At 37.4% G+C, this 18,765-nt stretch overlaps 2 protein-coding genes across 4 annotated transcripts in view; one reads left to right on the top strand and one right to left on the bottom strand.

The window, feature by feature from the left end:
* Positions 1–335, bottom strand: part of CEP290 (centrosomal protein 290) — a 62,454-nt gene extending 62,119 nt beyond the window's left edge. Inside the window, exon 1 of the mRNA XM_086749996.1 lies at positions 89–335. The gene's annotated coding sequence lies outside the window, so the exon portion shown is untranslated. The remainder of the gene's footprint in view (positions 1–88) is intronic.
* Positions 336–464: 129 nt separating this feature from the next.
* TMTC3 (transmembrane O-mannosyltransferase targeting cadherins 3) overlaps positions 465–18,765 on the top strand; it is a 34,417-nt gene continuing 16,116 nt past the window's right edge. The window contains exons 1-8 of one of the 3 annotated variants that reach the window (XM_086749967.1): positions 484–543; positions 7,805–7,913; positions 9,005–9,109; positions 9,705–9,921; positions 11,547–11,765; positions 15,832–15,931; positions 16,621–16,736; positions 18,447–18,619. In XM_086749967.1, coding sequence (XP_086606093.1) covers positions 9,733–9,921; positions 11,547–11,765; positions 15,832–15,931; positions 16,621–16,736; positions 18,447–18,619 — 797 coding nt within the window. In that variant the 5' untranslated portion in view covers positions 484–543; positions 7,805–7,913; positions 9,005–9,109; positions 9,705–9,732. Of the gene's footprint in view, positions 544–7,804; positions 7,914–9,004; positions 9,110–9,704; positions 9,922–11,546; positions 11,766–15,831; positions 15,932–16,620; positions 16,737–18,446; positions 18,620–18,765 lie in introns of all 3 variants that reach the window. The other 2 variants (XM_086749976.1, XM_086749983.1) reach the window with 2 other exon arrangements.

The raw sequence follows: 18,765 nt of genomic DNA on the forward strand, positions 1-18,765 counted from the left end.
TCCGCCGTTCCCGGCCCGGCTGGCGGCGTCGCGGAGCGCAGCGATTTTGTCCCCTTTCCTCAGTGCACCCCCCGTCCCTTGACCTCACCGCTCCCCGAGGTCGGCGGTGGCGGCGGAGGCCGCTGCTAGACGACACCATCAAACTCTCCCGCCGGCTCCGCTCCCACGGACCCGGATACTCGTAGGGGCAGGGAACATCAACGCTCCGGCGGCACGACAGGCCCCACGATGCCAGCTGGACACTCCCAGTCCCGAGGTCCTGCACGGCCACACAGAGGGGAGACGGGCGGGGCAGGACTCAATCCCCCTCGGGCGAACCGTCTCACCAGGGTAACGGCGCCGGGCTGCGTGTCCCGGCGTGCCGCGCGGCTCCTCCGGGACTACAGCTCCCAGCATGCCTCGGGGCCCGCCGAGACGGGGAGGCGAAGGCTGTCGGGAGGGCGGTGGCGCCGTGCTGTACGCATGCGCCCTGTCTGGCGGCGGCGGCGCGAGGCGTGGGCGGCGGCGCAGGTAGGGGTGGACCGGCTTTTTCTGCGGCCTCAGGTAGGGCAGACAGGGGGTTGTCCTTCACAGACGGGATTTGAGGGGGCGAGAGGCTTGGGTCCGGGCGTGGCTGCTGCCCGCGGTAGTCTCCCCCGGCGGCGGGTGCTCCTCTCTCCCCTGGCTTTGCCCGCCGGGCCTCATCCGTGAGCCCTCAGCGCCTGCTGAGCGCCGGGCTGCGGTGCGGCCTCGGTCCCTGGCCGCGCTCGCTCGCCGCTCGAGCAGGGCACGGGCCCGCGGCGTGGCTCGGCCCGCTCCGCTCCCATCCTCAGGCTTTCTGGCGGCGGCCGCTTGCCCAGCCCCCTCCGCTCCTGGCCTTCGTGGTTTTTTTTTTTTTGTTTTTTTTTGGTTTTTTTTTTTTTTACCTCGAACCAGGGCTGCGGGCAACATGCTCTTTCCCGCATGACCGGCTGGCGGGAGGGCTGCAGCGCTGCCTAGGTGGATATGTGCTTTCTGCGTGGGTATGTAATAGTCGGGGCCCTAAAGATATCTTGCAGAGCAGTACAGGAAAAAGATCACATCTGCCAGCTACTCGGGTCCATTGAGTTCTGGTGGCCAGCGAGGAGGTCTGAGTGTTGGTAGTGGCATGATGGCCCAAAAAGTTTGAGATCCTGTGTTTTAACTATATGAGTGTGAACACATCCTTTCAAATAAAAAAGGAAAACCAGCAACCATTTGAGGCGTGTGTATGTCTTTGCATTCATCTAACAGTTGTGGAGAGCTCAAGAGGGTTTGTGTTTTTTTTTCTTAATGGAAAGAGAAAGGTGATCATGATGTCATCTTTGGACTTTTGCCTTTTTCTGGACTATTCATTATTTTCTTGTTATTTGCTATCTCTTGATTAGTATTAGTATTTAATGAAGACTGACAAGATGCAAGGTACTTGGCACTCCTTATAGTTATGTAACTTGTTCCAGTCATGGCATAACTTTTAACTCTTGATTGAAAGTAAAGACTTCTATAGAGTCAGAGATTGGCTAATTACAGCTTTATATTGGGTAAGAAAAATAAACAGTGTAGGTAAGAAAGGGAAAGAGGCCAAATTATATTTCATGAATGGGAAATGTTACTAAAAATAAAATTCATTGTGGTTAAGTGTGAAATAATGATTTCTTAGCAGAAGAGACTTCTGTATGTAGAACAGGTGATCCACAGAGAATAATGCTGCCTTACTAAAACATAAGCTTTCAGGAAATGGGTCCCCCTGATATAGAAAACGAAATAATCCGTTGGTGTTAAGATGCTTCTGAATAGGAACTTGTTTTTTTGTTTGTTTTTTTTTTAATCCTCTTTATCAGATTAACAAGATGTTTTGGCCACTATACCTACTTAATATGCTTCAGCATTTTTTTTTTTTTGAGTGTTGTTCTGTTACAGAATCAACGGAAAATACACCATTACATATACTGGTAGTGAAACCACATCTAAATTCTAATTATATAGTGCAGCTAATAAAGAAGATAGATGCAGAACTAAAACAGATTTTGAGGTGGGCATGAAAACTTCCAAAGTGAAAGAAGAGTGGAAAGACTGAAAGTATTAAGCCCACACAAAATGAGAAAAGGTTTAAAATACGTAATGGCTTCAAGCAAGTAAATTAGTTTTTCTTTTGTTCTACATCAGATCTCATCATATGACAAGCTTTTTATAAGTGGATCTTTTTTTTAGTGGGAATATATGCTTGTAGTTCTGGAGCCAAAGAACGTTTTAGCCCCATAGTAGATGGCTTGACCTACCCTGATAGAACAGCTAGGCATCTGTGTTCAACCACAGATTTTATAACAGTATGCCATTTCAATGACTTAATAAAAAAACTACAACATGAAAGACCTAATGGAGTGTTATTAAAAATACAGCAAGGACACCAAGCATACTAAATAAGGACATACGTAACAGAGTCTAGAGGCTGTCTTTTCCGCTTATGCCACCCATGTAGCTTTTGTTCGTTTATTCTTTGGAGTTAACATGCAGTTTCTGCTGTTGTATTTATGGAACACTGAAAGTGTTGATCAGTATTATTTTAGAGAAACTGTTTTTGCATCGTTGTCCTATGAAGAAAAAAAAGGTCATGTAGTTATTCTAAGTATAAAGGCATTATTTTTCTACTATTTGAATGTAGCAAACCCCCTTCCCCCAAAACCAACAAGAAAAAAAGCCCCTAAAGGTTTGACTTTGAAGTGCAGGATCCTGTTAATCATTTTAGGCTATAAAATATCTTAAAATACAAATCTATGTGGTTTGTATTTGAACTGACTGTTGCAACAGTTGCATTGAACAAACTGAAGCTAAACCACCAGCTAATCCAGTACATTAGTCTCACCTGTTTTTGCATTGTTTTATATTTTAATTCTTGTTTGTACCAGAGTACCCTAAAATGTCCCGAGTGTTAGTTCAGCTGCTTGGTTGCCAGCAAGCTCTTCACCGTCTTCTCCCTAGGAAATCTCTCCTCTGGCCTGCAACACATGTTCTGACTCCATGTCAGGGCTGCCATTCCTCACCTAGTTGATCCTTCAGAACTGTATGAAGAGAAGGCCATTGCATTGGTGGATACTTCAGATCAGTCCCATTCCTCTTGATCCTGTAGGGTCTGGAGAGGAAGGTTGCCATAGTAAAACTTTTGTTATATTTATTCTGCTCTAGGATGTCAGCAAGACAATGTTTTGCATTTTTCCTCCTCCAAGCTTCCCAAATACTGCTTGCCTTCTGTATAAGATTCAAGCAAAATCACTTAAATTTAGGTTGTTTCATACTGGAGTTGTACCTTGGAGTGACATTTTTAACAGAAGATAAGTTCAAAGGCGGTATTGGAAAGGGATAACAGAAACAAAATTATTATCTCTTCCTATCAGTAAACACTCATATCAAGTCAGCAGAAAGAATACTCTATTTAGAAAAAAAAAATACAGAAAGGATAGCAAGTAGGAAGACAAATCAGGGTGTTAGCAGAACCTCAGAAGCTGAATTAAAATGCCATTGTTAAGTTACTAACTTAAGTAGTAACCCATTGTTTATACCTCTGCTGATATTCATCAGTTCAGCCACCAGCTTTTAGATGATCAGCTGTTTAAAAATAAAAATAAATCTAGGAGTGATTTTAACAGTTCTTTGTTTTCTTCCATCTTTGATAATTTGACAGTTTTGTATGTGAACTGTAAATAGGTTTTAAGTAGTTCAGGAGCTTCAATGGTTATCAAAGTACATGTCTCCAGAGTAAATGAGATGCAGTTTGATTATATTTGAAAATGCTAACATATTGGTATGACTGAAAAGTGTCAGATGTATTTTTAATATCTATGAATATTAAATAAAGTGTGAATAAAAATATTCTTCGGATATGAAATTACAGAAGATCAATCTTTAGGTTGTAGTAACTAATGTTCTGTTATGGACAGTGAATAAGGTGAATTTTAAAAAAAGGTTTTGGGCAGCTTGGACTGACTTACAAAATACTGACTGTATCAAAAGCTGCAAATATAAATAATATGTCTATTATCCTGGGTATTTTCAGGAGTAGTAAGAACTTTTATACAAAAGCTGGAACAGCTTGAAACTTTGCAGCTGTGGCATCTGTTTGAGATAAATTTTAATGATCACATTTGTTCCTGTCAGTTTCTGTGGAGATCCTGGGCAGGATTAGGTGGATTAGACACGCTTTTTCCCATACAGAGGTGCCATGATTCTCAAATTCTCTGTTACTGCTGCTTCCCATGTCTTTTTTTTCCTAAAGAAGAAAAAAGTGGCTTGCATGCACAGAACACTTTCTTTGAAGTAAGATTGATCGAAACAGAAAGTGTTATTAATGCCCTTCATGGTGTAAAAATGCCATTACCCAGTAGAAGAAAAATTTTAAATGTATGTTTAAGTTTCTAAAGTTAGGTAGTAAGATGTGTCTACTCAACAAAAATATATTTGCTCCTGCGGGGCTCTGTTTTTGTGGTAAGGTGGCAGATAGCATGTACCTAATTAGGGAGTGCTAAATAGCTGTTGCATATTTAGGAATAGCAGCTATATTTGCACCTAAGTACGTACTTCCTAATTTTTCCTAAATTTATTTGGGCAGAAAATGGCTTCCACACTCCCAGATCTCCCAACTGAGAAGATACTCTTAGAGCATCATTATGCACTGTTTTATTCGTTTTGAATTTTTTTCTATAGACTACTATATTTTGCGGTATGCAGTGCTAAACCATCTGTAGTGTCATGGAGTTGGTAGTGATTGTAGAGAAATATTTTGTTTTCCTACTTTTCCTAATGTGTTTTCAGTTTTTGGTTGGTTTGAGGTTTTTTTCTTGTTTTGTTTTTTTTTTTTTTTTAATGTCTTAATCTTGCCTCTAATTCTTGAAGGAGAAGACTGGATGAACTGACAGAGGGTTCTCAAGAAGTTGGAAGATGAAAACTAGATCCATTACAAGCCAGACCTGCTTCAGAGCTCTGGTTCTTGCCTCCCATTTCCACTTAATGTCTCTGTACACATATGAAAACAGTACAATGCAAAATGCAGATTTCTGTGCCAAACAACTTGAGAAAATTAGACTAACAATCAGGTGTCTTACACAGCTTGGGCATTCTGTTTTTCCACAATTGACTGTCATGATTGTGCGGTTTCTGTCTCACTAGGCTTATCTTGCTGCTTATTGTTTTCAACTGTGTATTCTTCATAACATGGTCACATATTGTTGCAAATTAAAAGATCCAACAGAAATCTCGGTAATAAAGTGTACGTCTGTCATGATTTCATCTGGTCAAATGAGGGCTTTGTGGCTGTTCCGTAGACCACAAACTGGCAGTCATGCAGCCCAAGGGGTGATTAAGGTATCTGATGGGCAGACTTACAAGCCATGAAAGTAACAGGTAGGTGAGATCAAAAAATAACTTGAGGAACAGTCAATCTGTTTACATATGTTGGAGCAGTCAGTGATGTGGTTCTCCGTCACACCAAGCCTGTGTTAACAAACAAGTTGTTAGGCAGCGTTTTACGGGTATCTATCAATACAGTCATCTCTGGGAGTGGTCAAGTACGCACACTTGCAAGACCATACTTGGGTTGATTGCAAATTTCAACGTGTATGTTGGTCAAGAGGGGGAATATATCCACTCACTTAAAGACCCCAATCATACTAAGGTTTCAGCAGCCTCTTGCGCATCTGTGATCTCTGAGATTCTTAGTCTTGCATGCTCCTTATATGGCTTCTTACCTTCCAACTAGTAACATTATTTAGTGTGAAAAAAGTCTTGGCTGCCAAATAACAGTTGCTGTTTTCCACTGAGATTAAAGGCAGACCTAGTTTTGCCTGGCTTATCAAGTGCAGGTGAGCTTTTATAAGCCTCCTTCTGTTTTAGTCTTGCATTCTCAACATGTTGATGATCATTCCAGATTTAAAGCTTGGAGCTGGTGCTGGACCTAGCTCTAGTAGTGGATAGGAAGTAGCAGTTCTGATGGCGAGCCTTCATCAAAATCTGCCTTGTTATGCTGACATAAAGGACTGTAAAAACGTATTTCCCATATTTATGCTCTAATTCAGCAAGAACATTAAACTACCCTGTAATCAGACCAAGTGGGAAAAATAATTTTCCTAACTTTATGTATCTTTATAGTGTTGTCGTAGTTTCAGGAAAATAAGACCTTAGAATGCCAGAATGCAAGTCAGAAGTAGTAAAGTATCTGTGCTACAGTTTGGTACAAGCTACAGATTGTACATGGCCTTGCATTTCACTTTTTTCTCTTTGTGCTTGCCCTGGAAGCAGATTGCTGTAAAACAGGGGCTCTTCCAGCTTCCATTATGCCTGTCTGTTGCCAAGACCTCTTAGTGCTTTTGCACACAACAGAAGTTTGAGAGGGGTGTAGTGTGATGCATTTGAGATTACCAAGCTTGGCACAGTTCAAGCTGTGTGTTGTGTGACTTGCTGCTAAGACCAGAACAATGCATTTTGTTGCATATATTTGTTCCTTACAGTAAATTTAGAAAGCTGTTCAGAATCACCTGCGGTGTCTGTGGCTCAAGTACTTGACTTGAAAGACCAAGTGTATTTGCATGTATTTGTGATCATATCTGTGATTGAAATGTGCATGGAAAGGAGAGGGCGAATTGCAAATTCAAAAATCCTAATGTTAAAGGCGATTTTTTTCTGGAGTTCTCAAAAGTTTTCTCTGATGGTGAGCTAACCACTTACACATTACTTTGGGTGTAGCTGAAAAATCTTAATTTCCTTATGCCTGAGAGTTCCCTTTCATTCAGATGAAAACATATTTTCCCTACAGTTGGCACGTAGGTAAAAGTAGCTGTGTCAGGGAACAGCAATGGTCAGTAGTGGTATAAAGGTAGAAGTTCTGGATGAAAGGAATACTAGAAATTCAAAGCAAAAAGGCTTGAATTCTGATATGAACATATCAGAATTGCCTGGGATTAAGGAATAAGTAGCTGTCCTGACATGTATTCAACATAGGAAAAAGAAAACTTAACCTACAAAAGTAGTTGAGGAGCTAGCAGTTACGGTTAGTTAAGCTTTTCCTTTTGATAGGAGGCTATACTTAGGAATCTATCTTTTTTTTTTTTTTTTTTTTTTTTTCCTACTTGGGTAGCAATAGTTGTTTCTGAAATAAGGTTGTTAAAGAGTTACCCAGAGTTACTCTTTGATATGCAAAGCAGTATCTGCAGAGGCTTGCTGCTTCAACCAATGCAGTAAACTTATCTTGTTAATAAAGAAGTCTCAAGTCAAAAACTGACTCACCTTGTGATGCTTTTTCCTAATGGGCAAATTTAAATACACCTTACGATTGGTTCTGCATGGCAATATTATTTTGTCCCATTAGTTTTTGAAACACAGTATTTGAAAATATAGGCTTATGTGTTAGAAAATCATTACATTTTTGTTGTAGGTCCTTTTCAGATGTCAATGCTTTTCAGTAGAACTAGTGAACTTCAAGAAGTAGGAAATGCAGTGTTCATAAGCTGTTGCAAATAAGGACTTTCAAACTCTAGCATATTTCAAATTCTAGCATATTTTTCCTCCACATTCTTTAAGGGGGGAACTAAAAAAATGAGTTGAAGTTCAAAAGTGGGTTATCTTTTCATGTATTCCTGCAGTATGCTTTGTTTTCTTTTTTTAATAAGATTTCTCTGCCTTCCAAGAAGACCATAAATATGTTCAGACTTAATCTTGGCTTAGTATTTTAAAGTACTCTGATCCAGCCTGGCAAAAAGATGTAGCAGCATCCTTTGACATTGGATTTGTTTTCTTTTTTTCCTTTTTTTTTATTACAAAGGTAGTGGTAGCTTTGAAAAAAAAAAGGTGCTCTCTTGATTTAAGTAACACCAATAGCCATTGCTCCAAGTACTACAAAAGGAAAAAAAAAAAACCTTCATTGCCATTATGTGAGTAACACTGAATGGATTGGTTTGATTCTTTTAAATTGCCTGTGTCCTGTTTTTTAGCTTAACTGCACCTGCATTTTGTTGCACATGTATTCATTCCTGTACACTGCTCTTTTACCACTAGTTGTGATAGGTTATTGTCACACTGTCAGGCACAGGCTGCAAACCACAACTGAGATTACCTATAAAATCATAGAATAGTTAAGGTTGGAAGGGACCTGTAAAGGCCATCTAGTCCAACACCTCTGCAAGGAGCAGGGACATCTCCGACTGGATCAGGTTGCTCAAGGCCTGTCCAACCTGACCTTGAATGTTTCCCAGGATGGGGCATCTTCCACCTCTCTGGGCAACCTGTGCCAGTGTTCCACCACCCTCAAAAATTTTTTCCTTATGTCTAATCTGAATCTACCTCCTTCTGTTTTAAAACCATTACCCCTCATCTGCTATCTGGATGAGATATCTCTGTGGTACTTTTTTAGAGAATAGTATATGTAAACCTTAACACAAATAAAAACCCACAACAAATAAACAAAAAAAAGTCACCAACATTTCAGGGCTTAGGATAATAAAACAGACTATAGCTTCCAAATAACTGATCAGCTTTAGTGTGTGAACCCTGATAGACGTAAGTCTAGTATTTTTACATGTTTATGGATCCACATCGTCAAGCTAATAATAGCTGTTCTGTGTTCTTACACGTGTTACCCCTCTCTAGTTTTGGGGGAAACGGTATATATTTTTGTTCAGTCATCTCTCCTTTTTCTCAAAACTAAGTCAATACTCAGCTGTCTGTAGCTTTTCAGTATCTTTGGTCCCAGCAATTGGCAGTAATCCATGCTGCATCAACCAGTGGTCAAAAAGAATGCCTTTGGCTTGTAGTTACCTTCTTATTCTTCCAAGACTTCCAGTATTTGCAAACAACTCAACGAACAGTAATTTCACCTTTTGATCTGGTCACCCACATATCATTTTTAAAATAATAATAAAATTGCTTTTTAATAATTTCTAGGGCTTAGGAAGTTTATGCAAGATGAGGGAAAATAATATTATGTTAATTTGTAGTGTCTTTTTTGCATGCTATTTTTTTTTAGATGTGAACATCAGTGACATCAGAGCAATTGGCAGAGTTGAGAAAAGAAAGACCTTTTCATGAGCTTCTATGAAGAATGCAAATGAGCAAAGTGTGAGCTCCAATGGTAAGTTTAACTTTTTATTATTACTAATATCCATCCTTACCCGTTCTTGAATACCTACATTTCTGAAGTTCAAGTTTTCTATTTGTTCTTCAGAATATATGAAATTAGTTTTTTTGATTGCTTTTGAAATATTTTGAGAAACACCTTTAAACCTAAAAAACATGAATAATTTTAACAGTCTGCCTTTTTGATAACTTAATACTCTGTGTCAGTATGTTAGTTTACTCAGGGTTCTAGAGAACTTAATTTTCATAGTTCTCCAGTTTGCAGCATTCACTTGAACTGCATAGCTGTCTGCAAAAAACTACATCGTAACTTATCATCAATCTTCTTTTTTTTTTTTCAGTAAAAAATGAAATGCAGCAGTGTATTCAGCTTGTGTGAGGGCATTTTAGGGGTGAGACTTGTTAGTAATTGTATTTCTTTTAAACACTAACTTGTGTAAGATAGATAAGACTTAAGGAAAGCTTTCTGTCTTACTGATTTTAGATATGTAGTGTCATTAACTCCTAAAATATTGGGTGTCTTAATTTGACTTTATAAAAATTAGTTTTTAATCAGTAAAACTACTCAAGTTTCTGTCCTTATATTTCAGCTTTGGTCTGTGAAAACTCTTAGAGAAGATGGCTGATATAAGCCTGAAGGAAGCAGCACTATTAGTTGGTGTGGTGACAGCCTGCTACTGGAACAGTCTCTTTTGTGGCTTTGTTTTTGATGACGTTTCAGCAATTTTGGACAATAAAGATTTACATCCTTCTACTCCGTTAAAAAATCTGTTTCAGAATGACTTCTGGGGCACTCCAATGTCTGAGGTAAACTGTTTGTGAAGCACTTTGAGGCATTTAGGAAATGGGGAAAAAACTTCACAGGGAGTTTTTACACCTTTTTTCCCTACTGTGGTTTTAACGGAATAGTTTGTTTCTGGTGGAATTTGGTGGTGTTAGTGTTTTATACTATAAGGTCAGGAACAGACACCGCTTGTATTCTTTCCCTTTGTTCAATAAAAAAAACATGTAAGAAAACGAAATCATATATCACACTTCAAGATGCTATGTGTTATGTAATTCCAGTATCTAAATTGGACAAATGACCGTTTTCATTTCTTCTCCTGCAAAAGCTAGACAATGACATACAAGAGTATTTATTTCTAATAGCAATCTGGAAGGAAAGGTAACACTCTTAAGCAACAAAGCTAGGACTTAGAGAATGGATATTGAAGCCATTGAATTTAGTTGTGTAAGTATGTTTATGTGAATTCAGACATTTTGGGTTGTACCCCATGTAGAGTGGCTGTGTTTTTCTCTGAAAAGCTGTACTGGCATAGCAATTGTTGATAAACATTGTTAAATTGCAATGGCTAAGGGATATTGCATGTAGTTTAGAAAGTTATACATGGTGCCATTGATGAGCAAATGAATAAAAATTCTCTGTCATAGATGTTTTGCCTTTCAAAGCATTGTCTATTGTTATCTTATCTTTTTCTTATGTCCGTAACATAAAAGGTTAGTGCATTGTGACATACTAATTGCTTGATCTACAAATAGACTTTGATACATAATTTTCATATAACCCTGTAATGCAACCTTCCAGATGCCATCTAGTCTTGTAGTCATCAAGAGTGAGTTCCTAAACTCCACCCAGTAAAATTTCAAAGAGTATTTTTCACATTTTAACTCAAAAAAACCCTAACCATGTGGAGCAGGGAAAAGCCCTCTCATTCAGTGTTGATTTTGCACTTAAAACTAGCTAAAAGTCACATTAATTTTAACTAAATTTAGTCAGATTAAATTGATCATTAATGGCTTTTAGAATATTTTTTCCTAACTTGTGTTTTTTGTCTGTACGTATGTGCAATTTGGTTCCCTGCTCCCCTCTCTGGCCCCCAGTTTCTTCTTACATTTTCTTCCTTTGTTTTACAGACATAGTTAGTAAAACATCGACAAGCTATGGGTTCACAGATGCATTTTTGGAACAGGGAGGTGATGTTAAGTATAGTTTTAAAAAGAGTTTATGGGTGGAGTAAGTGGCAACATAGACACGTTGACTGGTGGACATATTGAAAATATGTAGGTAATACATTTAGCTGAGCACACCAGATTTTTATTTTATAAAATACTAATCTAAAACATGAAATGGCAAAGTAATCAAAATACTTGAATAATACATTAAAACTATATGCAAGTAGGAAAAACAGTCAGAATTAACTTCTCTGTTTAACAACTTATTTTAAATCAAGTTTTCATTTAATTCACTAGATTTTTTTATTTTTTTTTTTTTTTAAGTTCTACTGATTTTCAGGTCTTTGTTTTGAAGGTAGATGCCTGAGAATAGACAGGGCAATCATGTATGCATAGATTGTTAGAAAGATACTTCAGAGTAAAAAGTGCCTTTATAAGTTGATGGTGACTGATTTATTTATTTATTTACTTCCTTTTAGGAGAGGAGTCATAAATCTTATCGTCCCCTCACAGTTCTTACGTTTCGCTTGAACTACTTGTTCAGTGAGTTAAATGCAGTTTCCTACCACTTCCTAAATCTGATCTTTCATGTGGTGGTTTGTGTAGTCTTCCTCAAGGTCTGTAAGCTTTTTCTGGACAACAGGAGCAGCGTGGTTGCGTCCTTGCTCTTTGCAGTGCACCCGATACATACTGAAGCGGTAGGTATAGCTGTGATTTGCTTAATGTTCAAGTTGTATTAATTAATCTTAAATTTCATGGGTTTTGTATCTGTTTATACATTGTAACTTCAAGAAGTCTGTGATTTTACTTGTACTTTCTCTGCCCTTTGCAACGAGCGGTATAGGTGACAGACTTTAATGCTCAGAGTTGTTTAGTTCCATGCAACTACTGCAAAACATGTAAAGAAACATTAATTTAGTTATTAAATAACTTGACTGTGTGCTATGGACATTGGCTTTTATGATGATGGCTACTTTAGCTTACATAGATACTTGTGTTCGGTGATGATTCATCCAGTATCATATTTTGCAAATACTATGAATACCTCTTAATTCATTTCCAGAATTGCTAAGAACTCCCCTCTGGCTAATCACCAAGTTTCTTACATCCACTTTCTTTTATGTCAATATATCTATGTCAGCCGGACTTTTTCTGGGGTTGTTATTGCTCTGCTACATCCAGCTTAGGGCCATTCTGTTTGAACTTTCGTTTTTTTTAATGTATCTGATACAATATAGAGCAAGTACATTTGTCACCTCTCATATTTACCTTTCCTTTGTTTCTGATGGAATTTTTCACTGCTATGAAAAGCATTATTTGTACAAGATGTCTGATTATATACTTCTTAATGCTCAACCAGGCTTGCAATGTTGTGCAGTAAATGGAGTCTTGTGATCGCCATTCATTAGATTTGTTTGTCAGAAGCAGTGATGTAGCAGATCAGACAAATTCTCTGCTGTTATTTCTGTACTGCTTAGATTTGCTTTCCTAGATTCCAGTTCACATGGGTTGCAAAGTCCATCTCTAGTCTCTCTTTTTTTTTTTTTTTTTTGTTTTAATAATATTAACTGATTTCAGAAAACTAAAAATGTTTAAACCTTTTGCTTCTCTGGAGGTGTTATCCCATTTTTATTTTGGGGGGAATTAGTGTAATTTTTGGGTGAAGAGGGGGGATGTCTTTTGATGTTAGGAAAATGAGAAGGGTTTGCTCTTACCTTATGTTGTATTTTTTTTTGGTCCTGATTTGTTTGGGTAAAGACTTCATGTGTCCCTCTCTTGTCCTCTAAAGACACAAAACCTTGTCAGTAGCAATTCAGTAGCCTACATCTGTGTATTTTGAGCAAATCTTTCTAGGAAACAAATTCATGAGGTTTGTAATTGTAATTTGAACTAGTAATATGTCCTTGCTAGAAGTTTGTTTACAATTGCAAAAGTTTTAAACACCTGAAAATTTTGACTTGCTTTTGTGCTTGAAAGCACAAACCCTCATAAAATCTTGTGTAAAATATGGGTTAAAAATAGTTTGTTGATTTCATTTGATTTTCTGTTTCTGTGAAAAAACATACTTTAAATTTTAAAGTTTGGCTTTGTCTTTGTAGTAAATGTGATGATCTCTTTAAAAGAACATTATTAGCAGCTTCCTAGTGACTTATATTAGTGGTTCATGGCTTAGATCATCTTAAGTAATTTTATTGCTTTAATTCCCAATATGATGATTCTTTATCATGCTTGAACTGTCGGACTCCATGTGAGAGAACAGTAAAACAGTTGGGTTTAGTACTATGCAGCAGAATTAGCAAAAAGTACTGTACAAATCCTACAAAACATTCTGTAATGAAAGCTTATTGTGTAAGGCAATGTATTATAAAGTTATGAAGTACAATTATGAGCCAATGTGGTAATAAGTGTGTAATCCCTGATATTAGCCACATGAGGGCACTTTAAGACTACATAGTTGGTAGAACTTGATGCTGTGCTTAAAACACTTAGAGACTAAAATTTTAGTGCAGTTGGAATTGTACTAAATTGTACAACCCTGATGTTGTACTTAGATGCTCAGTGAAGAATCAGTTAAGGGGTTTTCTTCCTCTTCCCTTCAACTTTTTCAATTTAGGCTTTCTGCTTTTGAGAAATAGTGCATATTATCCTTTCAGATGTTTGCATTGAGAATTCTGCCTCACATGCAACCAAGAAAGGATTCTTAGAGTTGGCAGTTGAGACTTGTACACATCTGTAAGTGGCAAAACAACTCAAGTTTCCGTGCATAGAAAGAGGAGGTAATAATGAACTGTATTTTAGAACTGGGGACTTGGGTGCCGACTGACTTACTCAAACTTCAATGAAAACTCCAAAACAGGTCTCATTCCAAGTTTTTATGTCATTTGATTAAACTTTTTGTATTTTTTGATAATTGAAATGTATCTGGTTTTAATTTCTTCAAATTAGTCCCCACTTGTTACTCTCCTGCACAAGAGCTTGAAACAGCAGATGCAATACATAAACATTTAAAACTTTACCTATCTTATGATTAATTGATTTTTCCTGGAAGAGCTAGCAGAGCAGGTTAAATAGAAAATAATTTCCTACTTGACTTCAGAGAGAAGTTTGGCTCTTGTGATGGTAATATATCATTTTCTGAGGAAGAATTTTTGAGGAAACAAGTTAAATAGCAGCATCATACTCTCATTTGTCCTTGTCTCTGGAATTCCAGTTCAGTCTTTCTAGCTACTTTGCTACTGTTCTGGCCAGAGGCATGTTGACCACCTTTACAGCTACAGCTTGTCAACTAACCTTGTGAATGCTGGAATTTTCTCTCATAGGTCACCTTTGTATGAGACAAAGTTCTCTTTAATTTGTCTTATTTCTGGACAATTTTGATATCCAGACCAGGAATTCTTGAAATGTCTTAAGACATTTTGGAAACAAATATCTGTATACTGTCCAAGATGTTGACACAAACTCTCATGTCCTCTCAGTTGTGAAACATGCTTTTTCTGTGCATAATTCAGTGAGTCCTTTGGTAAACGTACGCTACTCTCAACGGAAGCACCAGAGCATGATTTCAAATTCAGATTTGAATACTTTTCTTTACACTGTGACCTTGGGTATTGAGTTACTTTTTGTTTTTATCCTGTGCCGGATCAAGCATGCTTGACCAAGAATGTACTTAGCAATAAAAACTTCTCACTGGGTCCTGATGGCTGAAAGTCAGTTTTTAGCATCATCGTAATTAAATGGTGAGCTATGAGGTTTTCTTAGCTAAATATGGCTGTCTACATCAGCATAGCATGCCACTTTTCAGCCAGCTTACTTGCAAATATTTGGATGTAATCAAAGGCATTACAGAAGAGGACAAGTGAGGAAGGAAGGCAGTCCTAAATGGTATTGTGGTTAGCACGGTGGCTACTGCAGTAACCATTAACATAAGTGAGCTATCTTCCATCTCTAGTTGTTTGTTGCACCTTAAGTGTTTTCTGAAAACAAGTCCTGAAACGGAAATTAATCTATATTTATTTGGGATACCGAAACAAATTTGTACCCTATGGATTTTAGTACTTCTCCAAATTATCACAATATCCATTAGTCTCTGTCTCATTACCAAAGGGGGCCACTAGTTGCAGTTTTAATGTTGCCAACCAAATTATCATTCAGAAAATTGCCATACCTGTAGTAAAACCTAAGTCATTCTTTAAGTGCATTACACAGAGCTTGCAATCAATTTATTTGTAACTCTTGACTGCTCAGCTAAGGGCTGCCATAGCACGAGTCAAGGGAATGCTTCTTTGAGATTCAGATCTGTTCAGTCAGTCAGAAAAGGTATGAACAAAAATAACATAAGTGTCTGTACGCCACTGTCTGCAGGATGTGTTTGTACAACAGTCCTTGTCAGGCGTCCTTTAAAGCTCCTGTTGATGAAAGCTAGTTTCTTCCAAGTACTATGAAGAAAGCAGTTGTTATCATGCCCAAATTCTGCCTCAAATGATGTTTGTGGCTCGTGTTAGCTAAGATAAAAGAAAGTACAGCGTTTCTCAGTTGTCTCGTTAATGGTGATACTTAGGTGCACAGGTGGCCACCAGCCACTTGTATCATTGTGTTCTTGAATTCAGTACTGATTGAACTGAAAGCAGTCTTATTTTTAGCCTTTTCTTCTTGGTTTACAGATCTTGTTTATGCATATATTGACAGTATATCAGTAATGCAGTATTCTAGTACGAGAATAGTTAGTAGAAGGATGATCTTATTTTCTCTTCTTTATCTTTTCAGGTAACTGGAGTTGTGGGCAGAGCAGAGCTTTTATCATCTATCTTTTTTCTAGCTGCATTTTTGTCATATACAAAATCTAAAGGGCCAGATAATACCATAGGTAAATGATTGACAAATATACACATAACTTAATTTCTGTATCACTGGTAATAGAGCTCTTAAAATGGTAATATGGGCGTATTAGTTATTCAGCAAGTGTATACAAAAAAATCTTCATTCCCAAGATACCCATGTAATAGTACTTTCAGTTATAAATTGCCTTTTTTTTTTCCTTCCCAAGACTTAAGCACTTTTTCAGTTGTTTTGTAACACTTAGAGTGGGAGACTCGTGCACTGGCTTCTATTCATGCAAGTAAGTGCATTGTTATATTCTGAGATGCCTCAGACAGTCACAGGTAAGCTGCAGAGTTTCAGTGGAGGCTTGCCTCTTTTCCAAAGTCAAATTGAACTTGGGAAGATTCCTGACTCCCTGAAAACATTCAGTTTGGAGAAGTGGTTTGGAAATCAGGAAAGATAGGGGTTTTTTTTTTGTTTTCCTGTCACAGATTAGTCTTTTGCCTTTCATTTAGTTCTTTGAATTTAAGGGAGACAGTTAAAACTGATACGTGTATACTATTTTCTGTAGAGTGAAATTGAGCCTCTTCCATTTAATGGCATACTGAATAAGTTTATAGAGCATGTTCAAACATGAAGAGCCAAAGCCTTCATTTTTTAGGTTAATTTACTTAATTACATATTTGTTTTTGTTGTAAGATGGAACATTTTCAATAACATCTTCTTTATTTGTAGTGTGGACTCCAATTGCAGTGACTGTGTTTCTAGTAGCTGTTGCAACACTGTGTAAAGAACAAGGAATAACGGTGGTGGGGATATGCTGTGTGTACGAAGTATTTATTGCTCAAGGGGTAAGCTGTTGAAAAATAGATTGGATTTCTTCTCAGGAATTCTGTAATGAGACATTAAGTACTTTGAAGTGTCATATTTCAGCACTGATTTTTGTCAACTCAAGCTAAGTCTACAGTCCTGTTACATTTTTCAGATTTTTTTTGGCTCAACTAATATTTAACCTATGTGGTTCATGGTGAGGGCATCCAATGACGTTTAAGTTGTCCTTTATATGCCATACAGACACGTTACCATGTATACTCAATAAAGAATTGACATGTCTTAATGGAGACCTAAGATTTTAGTTGAGATTTGCAAAGACTAGCATGTAACAGTCTTGATTAAAATCTGAGGTGCATAAAGATGGGAGATTATTTGGTTTTAGTTCCTGTAGTAAAAACAGAGAATATATTATGTGCACATGCATTTCATCACATTCTAATGAATAACCAGATGTTTTGGAGTAGTCCTTTTTTGAGTAAGTAATATTCTTACGAAATTTTTTGTTCTAGAAATACCTTTAAATTTAATGCTAAATCTGATAAGTTTCATCTTAAGCATTAGTAAGTATTTAAGTTAAGAGCAACGTTTGTTTTGTTTGGGTATTCCTGCAGTTGAATAATTACTGGTTTTTTAATAGTCAAACCATATGCAATTTAAGAATGTATGATTGCGTATTCTAAGAAAATTTTCTAGTTTACCATACCTTAATTACTTGAAGGAATATTTTGCAAAAACTGCACCAGTAAAAGATGAAAGATTGTCTGTCCTAGGGATACATATTCAAGGACGAAATACCAAAGCCGTGTTTTTTTGGGCTTACAGAAAGACGTGTATTTGTAAGCATTGCCTTTGCAAGCCTAGTGAATAAGCATATAATTTTCAAACTGGATTTCTAAGGAAATCACCAGTATATGACCATACTTTACAATCCATTTTTCTTGTCTTTTAGTAACTTTTGATCTAATCTTTAATTTCATGGAAGTTTAACAGGTTTGTGAAAGTCAACTGAGTAGAAAAGATAATTCCAAACTGACACTTCTTCTGAGGGCACTGGTGTAGCGTGAACAAAGAGTTTTACTAGTTCTCAAAATCCTGTCATTATCTGTGTTCAGCCAACCAGTATACGTGAAGCAATAAAACACCCTCAGCACAAGACATGAAGACATAGGGAAAGAGGGTACATAGGGAAGAAATTAGGGTATGTAATGGGGAACTGTGCAAGATCATAATTTTCATGAGGCAGACAGACATGAGTTACTGCAGTAGAGCCATAAAGCAGAAATCCAGGGCTAATCAGGAAGTTAATAGTATTTTTACTGTTCCTAAGGTATTTTGTTTATAGGACAAGTCTTCAGAGGGGCTGATAATTCTAAAATTAGTAATTTCTCTTCTTCAAAATATATTTCATGGCCATACTTGATTTAGTGAAGTGTATGAAGATGGTACAAATTTTTTAATTTGTCGGTGCAAAATACAGAACTACAGGCATACAAGTTCAGCTATGATAGTGTTGGCAAGAATACTTGGATAGGGTTATTTTTATTAGAATGGTGGACTTAGTTTTGGAGGTTATTATGAAAGCTCTGAGAAGCTGAGTTAGCTAACTATTGGGAGAAGCCATTTAAAGAAAACCAAGGGGAGGGAAAAAAAAGATAAATACAAGCTACCTAATCTTAAGGGATTAATGAGTACACTGTATGATTATAAATATTTTTTTTCCTTTGCAGTACACCTTGCCAGTCTTGTTGGACACAGCTGTACAGATTCTTCGAGGGAAGGGCAGTATTCCTTTCTCTATGCTCCAAACACTGTTGAAGCTCATAGTCCTAATGTTCAGTACCCTGCTGCTTGTAGTTGTCAGAGTCCAAATTATCCAATCTCAACTTCCAGTGTTTACAAGGTAATAGGAAAGTGTCTCTTATTTACAGACAGTGATGAATAAGATGTTACTTAACGAGGTTTGAATGAAATGGCCAAAAATACATCAACTTAAGTGTTTATTAACTTATTTTAATATTGGTAAGCAGTGACTCTACAATATTACAT

Source organism: Chlamydotis macqueenii, chromosome 1 (genome assembly GCF_036417535.1).
Source record: "Chlamydotis macqueenii isolate bChlMac1 chromosome 1, bChlMac1.mat, whole genome shotgun sequence".
In the NCBI taxonomy this organism is placed as follows: Eukaryota; Metazoa; Chordata; class Aves; order Otidiformes; family Otididae; genus Chlamydotis; species Chlamydotis macqueenii.